Below are 18,540 nucleotides of genomic sequence, written 5' to 3'. Positions count from 1 at the left end.
GCCAGACTGCAATGGAGTTGGCATGAAATGTACTTGACTAGACATAAACCGAATTACCAAGGGTTTGGTCAATGAACTATAAGGCCCGAAAATACAAACAAATTTAAATAAATGTTGAAATATTAAGTCTGAAACCTATTTAGATTGAATCAAGACGTCTCCTAGAAATCTTTTTTTTCCCCTTTCTTTTTAGATTTGGAAAAATTAATTGAAGCGTAAAATGTAACTTTTGCATTTAAATGTGAATGCAAAATGATATCCAAAATATTAAAAAGCTATTATGAGGGCTTAATTTGGGGAGAGTTTGTAGTTGGTAAATGGGGTTTAGTGCTGTGGCATGGCATTGTGAGGGCATATGAGAATAATACCTGTAATGTTTAAAAATGGCGCTCATCTTGTGTTACACTTGTGTTCAACTGAATTTTAAGAGAATAAAAATATGACTAGTGTTTAGATATATTCACCATTAGAGTACGTGCTGTGCAGTCTGATTTTGCAAAGCGCAGTTTGGTTAGTGTAGTGTTACACATTGAAGGCCGGTAGCTTAAAGTGACACTGAACAAGATGCAAAATACAAGTCCAGTTCAGTCTGTCTCTTTTGCTGTAGTAAACAGTAAGTTGAGCCTGATTTATTCTTAGTCGCGTTACTTGGGACACATTGTGAGCTTGTAGATCGGCTATTTTCGGTGCACAACTAAGTATAACTCAGGCTTTACAGTGAAACAAAACACATCAACCACAGAGTCACATTGAGGATAGATATTTCATCGGCTCTGCTTTTTTCTCTTATTACGTTGACTCAGAAAAATGTGCGAAAAGACTGTTGGGGGGGACGTGTTTTTTGCCTGAACATACAAAATTATTAAATTGTTGAATGAAAAAAGGTAGCTATCAGTTACTGATGGTTGTAATAAGATTTTTTTTATTAAATGCAGATTTTTGACTTTGAATTCTTTTATGCTTTGAGCAATCCCATTTCCTATCAAGAATATGTTATATTCTTTATATTCTTTTTGTATTTTTGAACGTTTTCTGTTGTTTCATTTGTCTGCACTTTCACAGATTGCCTCCCTGTTTTGTTTTCCTTTGTTATGTTTTTCTTTTTCTCTCTCTTTCTGTAGCACTCCCAGAAAAGCAGATTTATTCCATGAATATCAAGTCTCTACTGGAAGATTCAATAAAATTGTTTCATTACACACAGCCTCTCTTTGTCTTAAAAACAAACAAAAAAAGAATAAACTGATGTTAGCATGTGTGCACAGCACGCACACATGTAGGTCTATATTTTGTGTGTGAGCATCCACTGCACACGCAGGCTTTCGTGTGTGTCTGTGTGTGTGTGTGTGTGTGTGTGTGTGTGTGTGTGTGTGTGTGTGTGTGTGTGTGTGTGTGTGTGTGTGTGTGTGTGTGTGTGTGTGTGTGTGTGTGTGTGTGTGTGTGTGTGTGTGTGTGTGTGTGTGTGTGTGTGTGTAGCTATATCAAGCTCCTATTTATGATTCAAATCTGTTCACCTGCAATGCTTTAGGTTGGTCTTGACTTGGGTCGTCCAGGTCAACATGAAAGACCAAAGGTTTTCAGGCTGTGGCTTTGTCTGCCATTATGTTTAGTTATTGAAAAGTGGTACATCCACAATGACAAGATGAACCTTGATACTTGTTAAAATAATGGCATCTATCAAACTGTTAAAGCCATAATAGAAACATGAAACCAATATAAACAAATTAATATTCCTATGATATCCCAAACTTACTGCAATAGGAAAAAAAAGTCCCCTACCCATATGGGGTAGAAGCATAAAAAGTATTCTACCCCATATTCAGATTTTACCCTTAAAGTCAGTGCTGATCTGTATATTATACAAATATTTTAAAAATCAGCACTGATGGGGAGGGGAAAAATGATATTTGCTGCCACCTACTGGGCAGAGTAGGCAACACAACTGTCCTAGCATGTGTTTTTTCCCACCCAGTGATTGATTTTGTCGCTTCTTTTTCGTAAACCAGTGAAACAGTATTTATATATATACATATATTATAAAACATTTTATGAAATGAACATAATATGTTGTCATTTCAAATAGGCGAGGAGCTGCATCACGTGCAGGGGGCGAAACCCTACGTCACAGGAAGTAGGCAGTGTTGCCATGTCCGCTTATTATAAGCGACTACATTTTCTTTTAGTTTTCCTGTAAAGTTGCTTGTAAATATTGGTAGTTGCGGGTTGTGTTTATTTTTTTAGGCTTCTTTTTTTTCTAATGTGTAGTTGCTTATTTGGGCTTGTTCTACAAGCTCACAACGGTCGCATCGTGACGCGTTGTGAGCTTGTTGTAGATCGGCCAATGTTTAAAAAGTGCTCTTGCTTCTTATGGGCTTGTTTTCACAAACCAGGTTGCTGGTTTCTCTCTCAAAATCTGGCAACACTGGAAGTAGGAGGAAGTGAAAGCAGCCAGTCAGAGTGGGAGACAACTGTGTGTTGGGAGGTCAACGTGAATCACATCATAACAGATAGATGTTATTATTCAAATGTGTTCATTAAGATGTAGTTTAGATTCACACCATATCTGAAGATAGACACAACGCTACAAGTGGATTTGACGCAGTTAGGTAAAGTGTGTGTGCTCCTCTTTTAGCCAGTGAATGTTGTTACTATATTGTGTGTAAGTTATAGAAGCAATCTGTAACGTTACTTAACACCTGTAACGTTACTTATGTAAACACCTGTAACGTTACTTATGTAAACAGTAAACACCTGTAACGTTACTTATATTAACACTTGTAACGTCACTTATGTTAACACCTGGTATGCATTTAGCACTTAACCAAAATGTTCAAATATACAGCAGTACGAGTTTCCAGATGAAACATATCAATGTTAGTTGGCTTATGTATTCATGTAAATAATTCACTGCCTTCCTGAACGTCTTCACTGGGGTCTAACGCCAGTGGTGGAAGGTAACCAAGTACATCTACTCAAGGACTGTACTGAAGTACCATTTTGATATATTATTTACTTTACTGGAGTATTTCAAAATGTTCAATACATTTACTTCTACTCCGCTACATTACATCTCAGAGCCAAATATTGTACTTTTAATTCCACTACAATTATTTGAAAATGTTAATTACTAGTTACTTTGAAGATTTTCCTTATTATTACAAAACATACACAAACCACTTCAGTCCTATATACATTGGCTATTTTCAAAAGTTTTTTTATACATTTTGAATTTGAATACTTGAAATGGGACATTCTGCATAATGAGTACTTTTAAGTATATTTTTATGCCAATACTTTTGTACTTTTAACTAAAGTAAATTATGAGTACCAAACTTTTACTTGTAACAGAGTATTTCTACATTGTGGTATTGATACTTTTACTCAAGCAAAAACATTTGAGTACATCTTCCACCACTGTTTAACGCCATAATAATTCTCCTCTTAGACGACCTGTGGTGTGTTACAAATGGGGCCGACTGGATTTGCTCTCCTCCGCCACGTGTCTTATCAATATAAGCACCTATCATCATTCCCTTCGACCACCAAGACCCGATGCCTCCTCCTCACCTGTTGTCACCGCTGCACCCCTCCTCCTGGGCACATCTGGCAGCACAGGAGGTCTGCTGGTGGAGGTGTGGATGCAGCTCTGAGCCAACATATACAAGATCTGAGCGCGCCTGAAACCAGGCTGCTGAATAAACTGTATGAAGGACTGATCAGCGGTCAGCGGGCCTCCCTGGCCGAGTCCATCACCCTGGTGGAGACCCAGCACCCCAGGAAGAAGGAGCTGTCCCAGGTGCTGCTGCAGAGGGTGCTGTCCTACAGGAAGGAACAGGAACAGAGGAACCAAGGGAAGCCGCTGGCCTTCAGAGTAGGTCTGTAGGTTTTTGCTGTGTTTTTTTTTGTCTCTTGTTAAAGGAGTAGTTCACCCAAAGAAATACTTATTTTCTATCAACTACACACCCCACGAAGCCTTGAATTCATGGATTTTTGTTTTGTTTTTGTTGCATTCCTGAGCCAATAATTTGACTGGGTCAATGGTCAAACGGAGACTCAGTAGGAGATCCTTTGAGTCTCTGCTGGTCAGGCGTAGGAATGCGACAAAAACTAAATAAAACTCCATGAATTCAAGGCTTCATGGGTTGTGTGATTTGATAAATTGATTGAGAAAATAAGTTTTTTGGGGTGAACTACTCCTTTTAGCATGTATTTTTATACTTTGCTTACTCGGCTGTGGATTTTGTTTGATGCTGAACAATGCTGATTGTTTGTTCCAGGTCTGTCCGGTCCACCGGGAGCAGGGAAGTCTACTTTCATCGAGGTGGTGGGCAAGATGTTGACGGCACGAGGACACAAAGTGTCAGTGCTGGCTGTCGACCCCTCCTCCTGCCACACAGGAGGTAGTTTTCACACCGTCACCAACATGATGTTAATGTTGTCATTGGCAACTGTACGTGTTCATTGGATATTTTCAGTGGCAAAGATCAATATTATCTTTATGGAGAAGGATTGTATTTTTAATTGATTGCTAAAAGCAGGAATCAAGGACAGATGTAGCAAGGAACAGAAAACAAACAATTGGAAAATTGGAAATGCACATCAGAAAAAAAGACATAAGCTATATAATGGGATATTGACCATTAACTCATTCCCTGCAAGACTTATTTCTGGCTGTGTTTGCCCACTGCCAGCGATTTAGTGTTTTTTATAACTTAAAAAAATCACATATTTTGTTTTCATTATGATCGCAAGTGCAATCGTTTCTAAACACACAGGCGAGTCGTGCACGCCGCTCAAACAACAAACATTCCGATCGGGGCGGAGTCTCTCTCCTCCAGCCCAGCGTAAAAACACTATGTTTCGCTATGTAAACGGAAAACTCACTTACTTTTTCCACCTCGCCACAGACCTCGCTAAATCCCTTATGATCGCGTGTTCAACTATTTGTAGACACACAGGGTAGTTGTGTGAGTGGCCCAGAGAAGACATTTTCAATCGGTGACATTCCATTTTAGCCTGGTTCCAGCCGAATCTGCCTTTGCAAAATCGCATCGCACTTTAGCCCTCGGCAGATTAGGTCTGGCCCCCCTCCATAGAGATTCCACTTCTCTCCCTCCGCAGTGGTGTGGAGCCAACCAGGGCCCAGTATCCAAATGTGGGCGGGCTTATCACCTTATTTGGAGCAATGACGTACAAGGAAGCACTGCTCTGATTAGTTCGTGAACAAGGAAGCACTGCTCTGATTGGTTTAGGTCTAACCAATAGAGTCCGTTTGGATCTTTTTGTAACCGCCCCTTGGAAAAAAATCTATCGTTGATAAGGACCAGACTAATATCCACGCAGTGTGTCGTGTGATATTGTCTGGCCACGCGAGGCTAATTCCATTTAGCAGTAGTAGCAGTTTCAAAACAGCGTCGCTAAACAGCATTCCACGGTGGAGAAATGCTAAGCCGAGAAAATACCGCAAGGAACAGAAAACAAACAATGAAAAAAAATAATTAAATGGGAAATGCACATCAGAAACAAATACATAGATATATACAGTAATGGGATATTGACCATGTGCTGCACTGGCATGGCCAGACTAATATCACTGCATAGGCTATTTGTTTTTGCACCGGCAGATTTGTCTGGTTTCCAGACTAGCACCTTATAGACCAAAGCAGTTGATAGTGACACTCACACGAAGCCAAGATGGGCTCCAGCTGCAGAGGGCAGCTGTGGGTGAGGGAGGGATGTCACTAGAAGTGATGGATGAAGGAGAGTGAGTCAAAGGTGAATTTCAAATATGAAGACAGTGAGTTGCAAGACCTATACGTATGAAGCTGATGATACCTGTCACATTGGAGGGCGATATGATACGGTAGATACGAGCAAGTTTGCACTTAGACCAGCACACCCTATGGACAAACTTGCGCTGCAAAATGTGTTGATGGTCAATCAGGAATACAGTAGAGACATGCCGTACATGTGTCTAACTATCTCCTCCCCTAGATCCTATGACACAGATTATGCAGAGGCTTGAAGTGAGGACAGGTTGCGGCAGCATACGTTACAGATGGTGCCTTTTAATGGGATTTCCTTTTTTTTCCAATGGGGAGGGAGGCGCAGTAGTGGGGACTGGGAAAGAAATCTTTAATCTTTTTTTTAAACATTTTTTTTTTGGGGCTTTCATGCCTTTATGGATAGGACAGTAGGCTGATGGGAAATGGGGAGAAAGATGGGGAGTGACATGCAGCAAAGGCCGTCGGGATCGGGACTTGAACCCGCAACACGCTGTCAGGCTACATTGAGCCTAGGTGCCTGGACCGCTACGGCAGAGGTCCAGGCCTTAAATCTTTAATCTTTTACATACAAACTCTAAGAATTGTAAATATCTGAAGAACTTGAGTCATAGGTGGATTCAGTGCACTTAATATATGTAATGACACTGCAATTAAAATAATGAAATAAATTATGGAATGCCATTTTGCTTGCTTGATTGATTGATTGATTGATTGATTGATTGATATATAAATCACTCTTCTCCATCCAGGCTCTCTGATGGGTGATAAAACTCGTATGACAGAGCTGTCCAGGGACATGGATGCCTTTATCAGACCATCCCCGGCCTCTGGAACTCTAGGCGGCGTCACCAGAACCACGAATGAGGCCATCGTCCTCTGTGAGGGCGCCGGCTATGACATAGTTCTTGTAGAGACTGTAGGTAAGACTACCTGGTACCTCCAGTGGTTGCTTGGTTTGCACAAAACAATTAAAGAGACATTAAATTAATGCTTAAAGGAGTTAAGTGTACTCACTCTGCATCTCATTGGTTGGCTATGGACATTTCAGGAATCTTACCAATGACACTATCGATGGGGATTCCAAGCTAATGGCAACTGCAGCCTTTCTCTTCCTGGAAAGTTAGCATGCTGAAATAAAAGCCATTGTTCTTGCATTAATTAATAATAATAATACAAAAGTTTAAAATCTTGTTTAAAATGACCAAACCTGCCTACCGATGATGTCACTGGTAGGCAGGATTCCGAACTGTCCACAGCCGTCCTCTGAGACACGGGACAGAAATGGTGCCATCTTAAGACGAGATGTATCATGAGCATTATATATTATATAATGAGGACCAATTATACAAAGATAAGGTTGAAAATGGGTGATGTGTTGGTCCCGTTCCCGACGATCTTTGCTGCATGTTTCTCCCCATCTCTCTCTGCCTGTTTCCTGTGTGTCTGCACTATTAAAAACTATAAAATAAAGGCAGAAAAGCCCCCAAAAATATCTTTAAAAAGAAAAAAAGGTGATGTGGTCCCTTTTAAAGAATGAATTTATTGTAAACATTCATAATATAAAGTGTGGGAAATTATCAAGACAGTGGGCATATAGTAACAACAAATAAAACAAATGGCAGCTAGATGAAATGCTGTGATTAAGAATAATGACCACGCTGTCAACAGAACAGTATTACCCTGTCCTAACCACTGTCCTGAAGCCATGGGTTGTGTTTTCCAGGTGTGGGTCAGTCAGAGTTTGCGGTGGCCGACATGGTGGACATGTTTGTTCTGCTTATCCCACCAGCAGGGGGCGACGAACTCCAGGTCAGTGAAAAACACAGTGACACGCCAGCCAGATTCCACTGACTTATGTGTTAGACATTTTAGCTGATGCTCTCATCTAAAGCAGTGGTTCTCATATTTTAAAGGACCCCCATAACAGACTTGTAAGAGTCCATTTGGAACCCCCTCAAGGAACCCAAATTGTCCCACTTTGAGAACCATTGATCTAGAGCAGGGGTCTTCAACGTTTTTCAGCCCAAGAACCCCCCTAGCAGTTGAAGCAGGGACCCCCACTACATACTGTATAAAATTGTACACCAAACCTCTTTGCCAAAAAAGGCGTTCTGAGCTTATAGATCGGCTATTTTTGGCTTAAGTTCTCTTCAGAATAGGGATAATAGGGTTCAAGTGGTTAATGTAAAAAAAAATCCAATCACACAAAGTTTTGGCGGCCCCCCCCTGTAGTAACTCTGAGGACCCCCTTGGGGTCCCGGACCCCCTGTTGAAAACCCCTGATCTAGAGCGACTGACAGTGATTAGGCATGTTCGGTGTGTTACTCTAGAACCCCATGACAGAACACATAGCAGTTGCGGTGATATGAACTCTTCTCTTTTCAGTACAAGACAGTTTCACTAACTCCAGAGAGACATTTTAGAGCAACAATTTGAGAATGGGATGCAAAACTTTAGTCAAGAGATTGCAGATTAACTGTTTCACACATAAAACAGAATGGAGTTGCTCTGCCAATTTCAGAGGGCAACATGCATGAAAACAGAGCATCCACTTTGCAGATCAAAATGCACAGATCTTTATATTTATAACTGAGGGTGGTTCAGTAATGGTTTCAGCTGTCATATTAAATGTATATTCCTTTAATGTATGAGTGACTTCTAGCTGTATCTAGGCAACTATACTGTATACATCTATACATGAGTTCTGTAACACATTTTGCAGGTTAAGTGGGGGTCACTCAGTCTAGTGGTTTTGCGCGCATAATTTAGCTTCAACACGTACAAAGTAGAATGAATTACTATATACAAGATACTTATCATGTTCCATTGGGCTTCTGTATTTATGTTACAGATATTTTTAAAGCATCAAACAGACTTAGTGACAGTTAATCCACATGGGAACAGCGTGGCTCCAATGTGGATCTCAAATTTCATGTAGCCATCCTGTGACATCTGTCATTTATGACATCAGTCGTCTATGACTCACAATGGACTCAAGATCAGAGCCCCATTGACTTCCTTGATAAAATGATCAACTTAAATATTTTATAAATGTATAAACATGGAAAAATTTAATAGTGGTGGTATGTCTGTGGCCTCTCTGCAGTGTGCATACAAAGTTTGCCACTGATCAATCCAATGTTTTGCGAGATTAGCTTCGGACACACACACACACACACACACACACACACACACACACGTTCAGAGTTCTAATAGTTGACGTTCAGCAAACGCATCAAACCATGATGGCTGGCTATGATGAGGGTCGAGTTGTCTTTGATCAATATATGGAGCGAGTTGATATAGGTTGAGTCTTAATGAAGAATTAGACTCGACAGAAGAGTGACTACATTCTGTAGAATATGAAATCCATCCAGAGATGAAGCTCACTATGTCGATCAAGGAACTCCTATCTGCATAATTAAAAAAGACATGTTAAGCCAGGGACTGCTTGAGTATTTCTCTAAGGACCGTTCTTTCTTGCGGGTTGTTGTATATGATACCTGCATCAAGGGACATGCTCAATCACCTGCCTTGCACTCCTCTCTGCACATTCTATGGTGGAGACTGTGCAAACACTATAAGGGAGGACATTCCAGATGACAATGATGATGAATAGATCACCCTATGTATTCCTGAAATTACTTTATCAACACCTGTTAACAGAAATGCTATAAATAAACTAAGAATACTAATTAAAATGTTTTTCAAGATTACTTTGACCCTTTGTGAGTTGGACCATTAGTGGCATACATAATGGTGTCTACAAGGGTTCCAATCGGTGAGGAGGTACACTGAAGGTAAAAGACACTTCCAGGTGCTTTGAAAGTATATGAAACTAGAATACGGGTCTCCGCTAGGTCGGGTTGCCTACCCAAGGCCCGCAAAGTTTGGAAAGCAGGCATAGTCAATCGTAACGGAATCTGAAAATTCTGATACATCTTGATCACAATACGCCATAGATAATGTGTACCGATTTGTGTGAGCTTTGGATAAAACGTTAAGGACTAGTAGCAAAAACTGTGTTTTGAACAAAACACGAAATGGCGGAAAAACTGTCTCTGGTCTGATTTTGATTGTACAACCTACAGTTCAAGAGTTATAGGCCAAAATGTGAAGCAGCCTTTTATAGTGCTACCATGAGGCCGATGTGAAAAATCTGGGACAGAGGTTCTTCTTTGGCCTACTGGGAGTGTGAGTGCAAAGTTTCACAATGATTGGTCCAATGGTGCCAGGGATTAGCTGCTCACAGACTGACACACGGACGGACACAGAGATAGACGGACGGACGGACAGGGGCGAAAGCATACACAATAATCCCAGTATACTTAAAAACATACACAAAGTTTCTATTATATAAAAATGGTTAGCAAATCGGACAAATAGATGCAAAAATATTTTTGAGAGGGTCAGAACCTCTCCAGAAGTGACCCTATCCAGAAAGTGAAGGAGGGGTCTGTAAATTTGAACCCTGTCAATTTTAGCAAATAAATCCTACACCTCGTACCGCACTAAACTTTGATCATGCCATTTTCATTAATGTTTGGAATCTAGGCTTCTACTGTTGCTAAACTCCTGGCAAAAACTAAAAGTACTAGAGCACTATTGGTCAAAAGTGAAAGTAACGTTGGTACTCTGAACTCTCAATGACCCCAATCAACAACCTGTCGGCTCCTCACACAGAAAAGCAGCCTCAGGCACAGACAGCGCTGCCTGCAGTGGATAGAACAGAGCTTTTTTTGACTCACGGTAATTAACACCTTGCGGATAACACAAATAATATATATCGTGAAAAGTCCGGGGATAGTTGTGCCGCGGTCCACATGCGGATCGCAGTCTGCCTATTGAGTATATTGAGTAATATTTGTGTTCCGCCCGCCCAGAGCATGGTAACCATGATGGGAACACATTTGTAAGCATGCCATTGGCTGTCAATCGGCCCAATCATCAAAAGATCGCGGGAAACTGCCCAGAGACGTCAATCTCAAGACGTCTGAATGTAGGACTGGTTTCCCAGTCAGAAAAGAACAGCATCATGGCATTTTGTCATCTCTGTAAACAGACATACAGTAAACAGTAGCTCTGACCATTCATCTAATAAACTCATTGACTCAACAGAAGAAACTAAACTATCATTCTGTTACTCCATTCACAGTGCCCCTAGACATGAGATTTGTGTACAGTAACATGAACTGACCGAGCCCTCTGGTTCTGCAGGGCATCAAGCGGGGCATCATAGAGATGGCCGACCTGGTGGTGGTGACCAAGTCTGATGGAGACCTGTTGGTGCCAGCACGCCGGATCCAGGCAGAGTACACCAGCGCTCTCAAACTGCTCAGGACAAGATCCACGACCTGGAAACCAAAGGTGTGTGTGTGTGTGTGTGTGTGTGTCATCATTTCACAGTCTGCGATTGCCGTGACTTTTGGATCCCATCTCCTGAAAAGTGTAGAGTTTAGATCCCATAGCCTGAGGAGGTGGTCGGCTGCAGTATCCAATAGCTACAGATTTCAGTTCATACGTCAAAAATCGTCCGCAAAGGATCCACTTATGTGTCCAAGAATCTCCTCTCCTCGACAAGCAAATTACGAGATTGTTCCTGAATATCGTCGTCTCTCCAGTTATCTTCCGGCTTGTGAATTCAGCAGACAGTGACCTGCTGTATATATGCACATGGGCTCTGTTGGACATTACACTAATTGTTCGGGGTGCAATAGGTAATCGAACTGTAATTGTTTATTAGCGAAAATAGCAGATCTAAAAGCTCACAATGCATCGCATCGTGATTCGCGACCCATTGTGAGCTTGTCGATCTGCTAGTTTCGCTATCTTTATGCAACACTTGTACGACAAAGTATAAAACAGGGCTTAAGTAGTCAGACTAATCAATTTAGTCGATTATAAAAAATCTATTCGATTTGTTTCGTGAAAATTCATTGATATATAAAAAATATAACAAATTATAAATCCCCATGCTTCTCGACTATTTGATTCATTGAAAAAGGAATTCATGGAGTAATTGCTAAGAAAATAATTGATAGATACAGCCCTACGCAGGTTTTACTTGGGAGCTGGCAGTGTCAAGTCTGTTCTATGTCTGGTCTATTTGACTCGTACATTTGCATTTTCACATACAAGCCCCTCTGGCTAATGTCTAGATAAGTTCATGGTTACAGCACATGTGTGAAAGCAGCTAGATTGAGAGATAGAAAGAGAGAGTGCGTAATAGACAGGGAAAGGGAGTCTTTATGTTTAAAATGTGTGGGCGAGAGAGTGCATTTTCATGTGAGGAGCATATGTGTGTGTGAAACCTTGAGGCGCAGGGTGGAGGGTTGGAGGTTATACTAGACGGTAAAATGGTAAGATTCAAATTGATTGAGAAGATTGAAAGCGTTGTCAGTTGACATCTCAACTGAGTACATGCTGGGCTTTACTGAAATGAGTCTGTCCTTAAAAAAAAAAGCACACTGTATATGCGCGCGCACACACACACACACACACACACACACACACACACACACACACACACACACACACACACACACACACACACACACACACACACACACACACACACACACAGACACTGTTAACCGACCCCAACAAGACAACCCATGGAGAGGTCAGCTGATCCGGGGGGGGGGGGGGTAGTTGATGATGTCATAGCCTCACAGAATCAGTACTGCAGTGTCTCCTCACGCCTGCCTCCCTCCCTCCCCGCTCACTTGCTCGCCTCGCTGGCCTTGTCCCTTTGTCTCCCCGGTCCAATGCAGCATCTGCCCACCTGGCAGGCGGCCAAACAGCGACCACCCTCCCCTCCCCCAGTCCCCTAGCTCCAACCCATCCAACCCCTCACCACCACCGCTGCTCTGAATGCTGCTGCTGTGTCATGCATTTTCCTGATTAGAAGCCCACACACTCTGAATAAAAGCCTGATCTCTCTCTCTTTCTTTCTCTCTCTCTCTCGCTGTCACATGCTCTGTCTTGCACTCTTGTTCCCATCTTGTTTCTGTTTCTTCTCTCTCTTCCTTCTCTCTCTCCATCCCTACTCTTAACTGGTTGCCCTGCCTCGCTCTATTGGTTAGGCCTAACACAATTTCTAGATAAGCCCCCATCTCTCTTTCTTCTCTTCTCTGACTCTTTTCTTATCGCCTATTTTCTCTCTTTCTCTACATTTTTTTAATCTTCAATTTGCTGCTTATGTCTAATGCTGTTTTATATGAGCTCCCTTTCTCTGTCTTTTCTCTCTCGTTAATCGGCCTTCCTCTTTCGATTTCATCCATCCTTAATTTGATCATAATGTTTTTGGAATCTTAGGTAAAGTTATTTTTGTTGGAATTATATTTTTATGAATCCAAGTCGCTTGTCTCTTACAAGTCATTTGTAGGTTAAAACAATGAGTGTTTGATCAAGATGTTATAGAGTCAAAGAGAAACCCCTCTGGCTGTGTGATAGGTGGCTGTTAGGACTTGATTTTCTTCAGCATAATGTCTTCTGTTAAACACACAAAAAATAAGATACAGTAGCTGTTCTAGAATAAGGCCAAGTGTCAGCAGAATTATTTTGGGGTGGCCTTGTTGTGTAATGAATTCGTTTAAAACCACAATTCTATCAAGCCAAAATGATTACATTTCAATATACCGCTACTGAAGACAGCAGTACGCTGCGAGATCTAGCTGTGCCTCTAGCTCCACGTCTCAGTGTAATGCATTAAGCCGAGTGATTTAATTGTCCTGAGGGCAGTCCCATTTATTCAAACTGAGACTTGAAATCTTAAATAAGGATTTATTTCATGTTGCCATCAAATCCAAGAGGGCATTCTTCACTGTTATTCTGGGATATGGGACTGTGCAGCAACGTTACAAAGCACAACCGACTGCTATCGACATCATCAAAGAAACCTCTAAATCGTGAATAGCTTTTATATAATAGTTAACCAATGCATAGTTAACTACTGTAGTATACATACTGTACACAAAAATAAAAATAAATTCAAGTAATAATGCTAATATGAACTACCTTCCTAGGTACAATATTTGACCTAACAACTAAATTAGTATAGAACGGCTAGCTAACGTTGCTGAGCTGTGATTGGCGTAGCAGGGTCAGCTGATTGCTAATATCACTGAGCTGTGATTGGCCTAGCCGCATCAGCTGCGCTGTGTGGTTCACAGTATGCATGTGGCAGCATATGTTTGCAGTGACAAAGGTAGATGGTCAACTTTTGTGGAGACATACAGACCAACCCTGTTCTAGACGGCTGGCCTCCTAAGTGCCACAAAAAAACAGAGGGCAAGCACAACCTCCACGTAACCCCCCCCCCTAAACTCAAGTGGTTAAAGTGACAGAAATGTCCTAAATTCAACTCTCCTTGCAGCCATCTGTCCCATCGAATTGTCCTTTATCATGAAGCCTTATCGTAACTCAATTCAAGTCACCATGCATTATAACTTCAGGGGTATTCCTAAAATGTAATTCCATAATACCCAGGCTTGGCATAAGATTTACCCAATAATTCTTTTCATGGGCATGCTACCTATTAAATCGCATATACTATATCCCCACCCACCCCCCCACCAGGTGGTGCGAGTGTCCTCTCAGACTGGGGAGGGCATCCCTGAGCTCTGGGCCAAGATGGAGTCATTTCGGGACAAAATGCTGGACAGTGGGGACCTGCAACTCCGCCGCAGGGCCCAGCACAAAGTCTGGATGTGGAGTCTGATCCAGGAGAGCGTCCTGCAACACTTCCAGAACCACCCAGCCGTCAGAGGAGCGCTGCCCCACTTGGAGGACAGGGTCACCAGGGGAGCCATCTCCCCAGGACTGGCCGCTGACTTGCTGCTCAAAGCCTTCTCATCTTCATCATCATCATCATCATAGTTTGGACTGTCGCCAAGGGAGACTCCTCCCGAGGGCTGACCGATGACCTATAGGCTTCATCATAGTTGGCACAGGGACCACTGCACTTCTGAAGAGTGAGGGGCCTACTGGTGCCTGGTGTTGGATCAGTGCCTCTTACTGTATGGCCAAGTTCGTCTGAAGGGCGAATTCAACATTTTTGCCCCATCATTAGTGTGTTAATGAAATTAAGATACAGAACTTTGTCGGACCCAGTGGATATGAACAGACCTGAAAGCAGTACTGTAGCTAGTTTGAAGCCGTACGAAGCTTCAGCCTTTTATTTTAAATCCATACTTTAAATCCCGTTGGCACAAAGACTCTGAATCAAACGTGTTTACTCCAAATATAAGGAAAGGACATACATAATTTCCCAGTATTCAGTTCTCACATACTGCAGAGTAACTTTCAATATTAGACAATCTAGACTGCAGACGAAGATGTAATTTCATATGAATAGGAATCTATCAATTGACAACACAAATGTTATTTGTATAATATTAAACATTTTATATATATTTTATGGATAATATTTTATATAAATATATTATAGACTTATCAGCCAGGTATTTGTCTTTGCCCAAGTATATGCAACCCCACAATCCAATTGTGGGGTTGCCTTATCTTAGTGGTTAGAGAGGCCATCTGGTAATCAGTTTGTCTGCCCACTATACTGTACATGTTGAGGTGTGCCTGACCAGAACAACTCCCCCCGAGCGCTGTTCACGACCATCTGAGCAGCCATCAGCTGGGTGAAGCTGAAACTGAATATCCCCTGTGGAATTAATAAAGGTCTACCTTTATTGGTAGAGCAAGGTTGGATAATATTGGGGCAATGACAAATGCCAAGTGATAACTTGTCACATACCCATAGCCTTATTTATTCACAAAGACAACTAGAACATATAATTTGATCAACACTTTGTAAGTTAATAGATATCTGGCAACCAGGAAGTCCCACAGCGAGCAAAATGGTCCCGCTGGTATTCCCAGACAGTGTGGGGGGAGAGTTGGCTCGAACACTGAAGGTGTGTTGCTGCCATGCTTCACATGACCAGATAAACTCCAGTGTCTCCTCAGCCATGAATTAAACCAAACCTACCCCAGCAACCGTGTTTGGCGGCCAAGTTCTGCCCATGTTTTACTTGGCAAATTCCTTAGTAGCCTGGGCCGTTGCGGTGCCAGTACAGATTGCAGTTGCACTTTAGCTTTGCTGTTTTGTCAGCTGCCGTTTAACCCCTAGGAGAGATATGGCTTTAGCTTTTGCTGGTCAGCTGTAGCCTAACACTTAGCGAAGATGGCAGTTGACCAAATAGCACAAGCTTATTGCCCTCTGTCCTTAACTCCCCTCACCCAGGGCAAATAATGGCTGGTCTTGTGATAATAATATTATATATAATATAAATATTTCAGCTTAATTGTTCCATGACCGGCATTTTAAAATATGTTGTAAGTATAACCCAGTAGATGTGAGGATAGTGAATTAATAACTGGCCATCCAGGCTCAGTGGAAGGTGCTATTAAGGGCTTTTTTCCTTTCATGACAAAATGTGAACATGACAGATTGGGAGGATCTCTGACCTCTGATGTTTGAGCAACACATACTGTACAGTTATAACTGAACACTACAATTTTGACTTGTGTTGGTTGATACCCAAATATGGGTCATGATATGTTCTGACAGGGTTGCATGCAAAGAAATAAACATAACAATAACACATTGTCCTGATTTAATGGCCGGCACAAGCTTTTATGCATTCTAATATAATATGCTTTTAATTGATTGAACAGACATTAGTTTGATTGTTGTTAGAATGGAATACATTATTACATTTATATTATTTGTGTAATATACTTTTGCTTTAGATTGATATGAACTCAGTCATATCATTGATATCAAATCAGTCATATCATTGATATGATTGTTGCTGCCCATGAGTCAGTTGTGGCGTGGACAGTGGAGATGGGGTGAGCCACCCATGGGTGACACGACCTTTGAATCTGCTTGTCATAGTTGCTTTCATTTCAGGTAGCTTACCCTGACTACAATAAATCTTTTCTAAATTGTGACCAGATATGTGTTGGTTGAGTCTTTTGGACCCTTTGGCATTTATTGTCTAGTTTCTGGCCATTGTGATATGAAAATTGCATTGGCATTACAATGATTATTGTTGCCTCTACACATCTCTGGGACGTGCATTCAACCAGGTCATTGCTTCGTTTCAAGGATGTTTTCATGTTTCACATGCAAATGCATTCAAATGTTTCATTCATAGTTATTTGTGGACACAAGACAGAAATCCTCTGACTAGGTTTGCTTTTTCAGTTTCTTTTATTTCTGGCATATGGCTGCATCTTCATCAAATTTGACTTTGACTTTTACAGGTCTGCACTTGTGTGTACCTTGACTAGTACAGGATAGAATCATGCCACAACTATCTGTCATGTGTATCTGTCATGCTTTCTATCTCTCAGCAGTCCTCTATTTCCAAAGCTGTAAAAAGAAAAAAACATGACTGCCCGCTCTCCTTCAAGAAAAATATGACCAGAATCGCCTTTGATATACATTAGCCCCTCTTAACCACTAGAGGTCTCCCAAACTCCACTCGGCTATCCTTTCGGAACATTATCATAATGACAGGTCTTAACCAGCCTGTCTCTCCCTCCCCTAGGTACTCCAAGACATTTTTTCCATTGTGGGTGTTTGATAGGTGCCAGCGGGTCACAAAGACACTGGACCATCAGTAACTCACGCCCTGCCACTCAGACCATACTGTAATCCTTATCCTGTGGGTCAATATTGGGGTACTGGGGTATTCTTAGGCCTCACTGATGAGCACAATTGGGAAAGATACACTGTACTGCTGCAGGGCAATCTTAGGGCTAGGGTTAACTTTCAACCCCCACTTGGGACCTGTTCCTTATTTCTTTCTGGCAAAAACGATCCCCAAGTCCCTGCATTTAATACTAATCTGTTTCCCCCCTTAATGTTGGTCTGCTTTTGAAGCAGAGCGAGGGAGCGAGAGAGAGATCTCCCTCTCTGCAGCTGGACTGGCTCCCGGGTCGCTGGTCGTTTGCTCCTGTCTGCGACGCGCACGGGAGGAAGAAACACCCTTTGAATGCAGATGGATTCATTAGGTCTGAGCACCGCTCTTCTCCTCCATCACGTTGACACACGCACACACACACACACACACACAAATTGTACGGCTCTGGCTTTGAGAAGGGAACAGTGAGTTCTGCATCTGTGGACATTCTGCTCTCTCTCTCTTACACACACACACACACACACACACACACACACACACACACACACACACACACACACACACACTGGCTCCAGTGTAAACACACCATTCGGCTTCATCGAGGAAGAAAGATTAACTCAAATGCTGCCGTATCGTGTTCGGCTGTTTCAGCCCAAACACAGAAAGCCATCCACATGTGTTTAGCATTTGGCTGGAGCTGGAGAATGTAAGCAGAGGGACAGAGACTGAAGCTTTGATGAGGTCGAGAGTTTTTTTCATTTTTTTTTTCATGTTTAATGGAGAGGAGAGGGAGGGGGTTTCCATTGACAGCCCCTGTTTGTGTCAGCAGCATACCCTTCGTCCAAACGCTTCCCTGGCACACCACAAACAAATGTTCTCTCTCTCTCTCTCTCTCTCATACTGTAGTAACTGGCGTCCAAAAGTCAGCCCTCTTTCTTCCCCTCCTGTCTTGAAAACCTCAAAGGCTAGAGTGAATGCAGGACAATGGGTTTGTTACGTTGTCGGTAAACAAAGCCAGAGTGTCGTCGTCGATGGATTATTTTGTATTTTGTGTGTGTGTGTGTGGGGAGGGGAGGGGGGGGGGGTTGCCG

General features: G+C 42.0%; 1 protein-coding gene across 1 annotated transcript; it reads left to right on the top strand.

Annotated features, from left to right (window-relative positions):
- The first annotated feature begins 2,456 nt into the window (after positions 1 to 2,456).
- mmaa (metabolism of cobalamin associated A) lies at positions 2,457 to 16,720 on the top strand. The gene is made up of 7 exons (XM_080452801.1): positions 2,457 to 2,603; positions 3,443 to 3,872; positions 4,275 to 4,397; positions 6,533 to 6,703; positions 7,507 to 7,592; positions 11,001 to 11,150; positions 14,364 to 16,720. The coding sequence occupies exons 2-7, from the start codon at positions 3,464 to 3,466 to the stop codon at positions 14,661 to 14,663; spliced, it is 1,239 nt and encodes a 412-aa protein (XP_080308927.1). The 5' UTR covers positions 2,457 to 2,603; positions 3,443 to 3,463; the 3' UTR covers positions 14,664 to 16,720.
- Positions 16,721 to 18,540: the final 1,820 nt, after the last annotated feature.

Source organism: Gymnoscopelus braueri, assembly GCF_963280865.1.
Source record: "Gymnoscopelus braueri genome assembly, chromosome: 2".
In the NCBI taxonomy this organism is placed as follows: domain Eukaryota; kingdom Metazoa; phylum Chordata; class Actinopteri; order Myctophiformes; family Myctophidae; genus Gymnoscopelus; species Gymnoscopelus braueri.
This window is presented reverse-complemented; position numbering and strand designations above follow the sequence as displayed.

Bases quoted from the DNA above. Each gene is read 5' to 3' on its own strand.
- mmaa (XM_080452801.1), top strand. From the start codon at position 3,464: ATGGGGCCGACTGGATTTGCTCTCCTCCGCCACGTGTCTTATCAATAT. The intron at 6,704-7,506 runs GTAAGACTACCT...TGTGTTTTCCAG, and splicing joins AGTTCTTGTAGAGACTGTAG to GTGTGGGTCAGTCAGAGTTT. The intron at 7,593-11,000 runs GTCAGTGAAAAA...CTGGTTCTGCAG, and splicing joins CAGGGGGCGACGAACTCCAG to GGCATCAAGCGGGGCATCAT.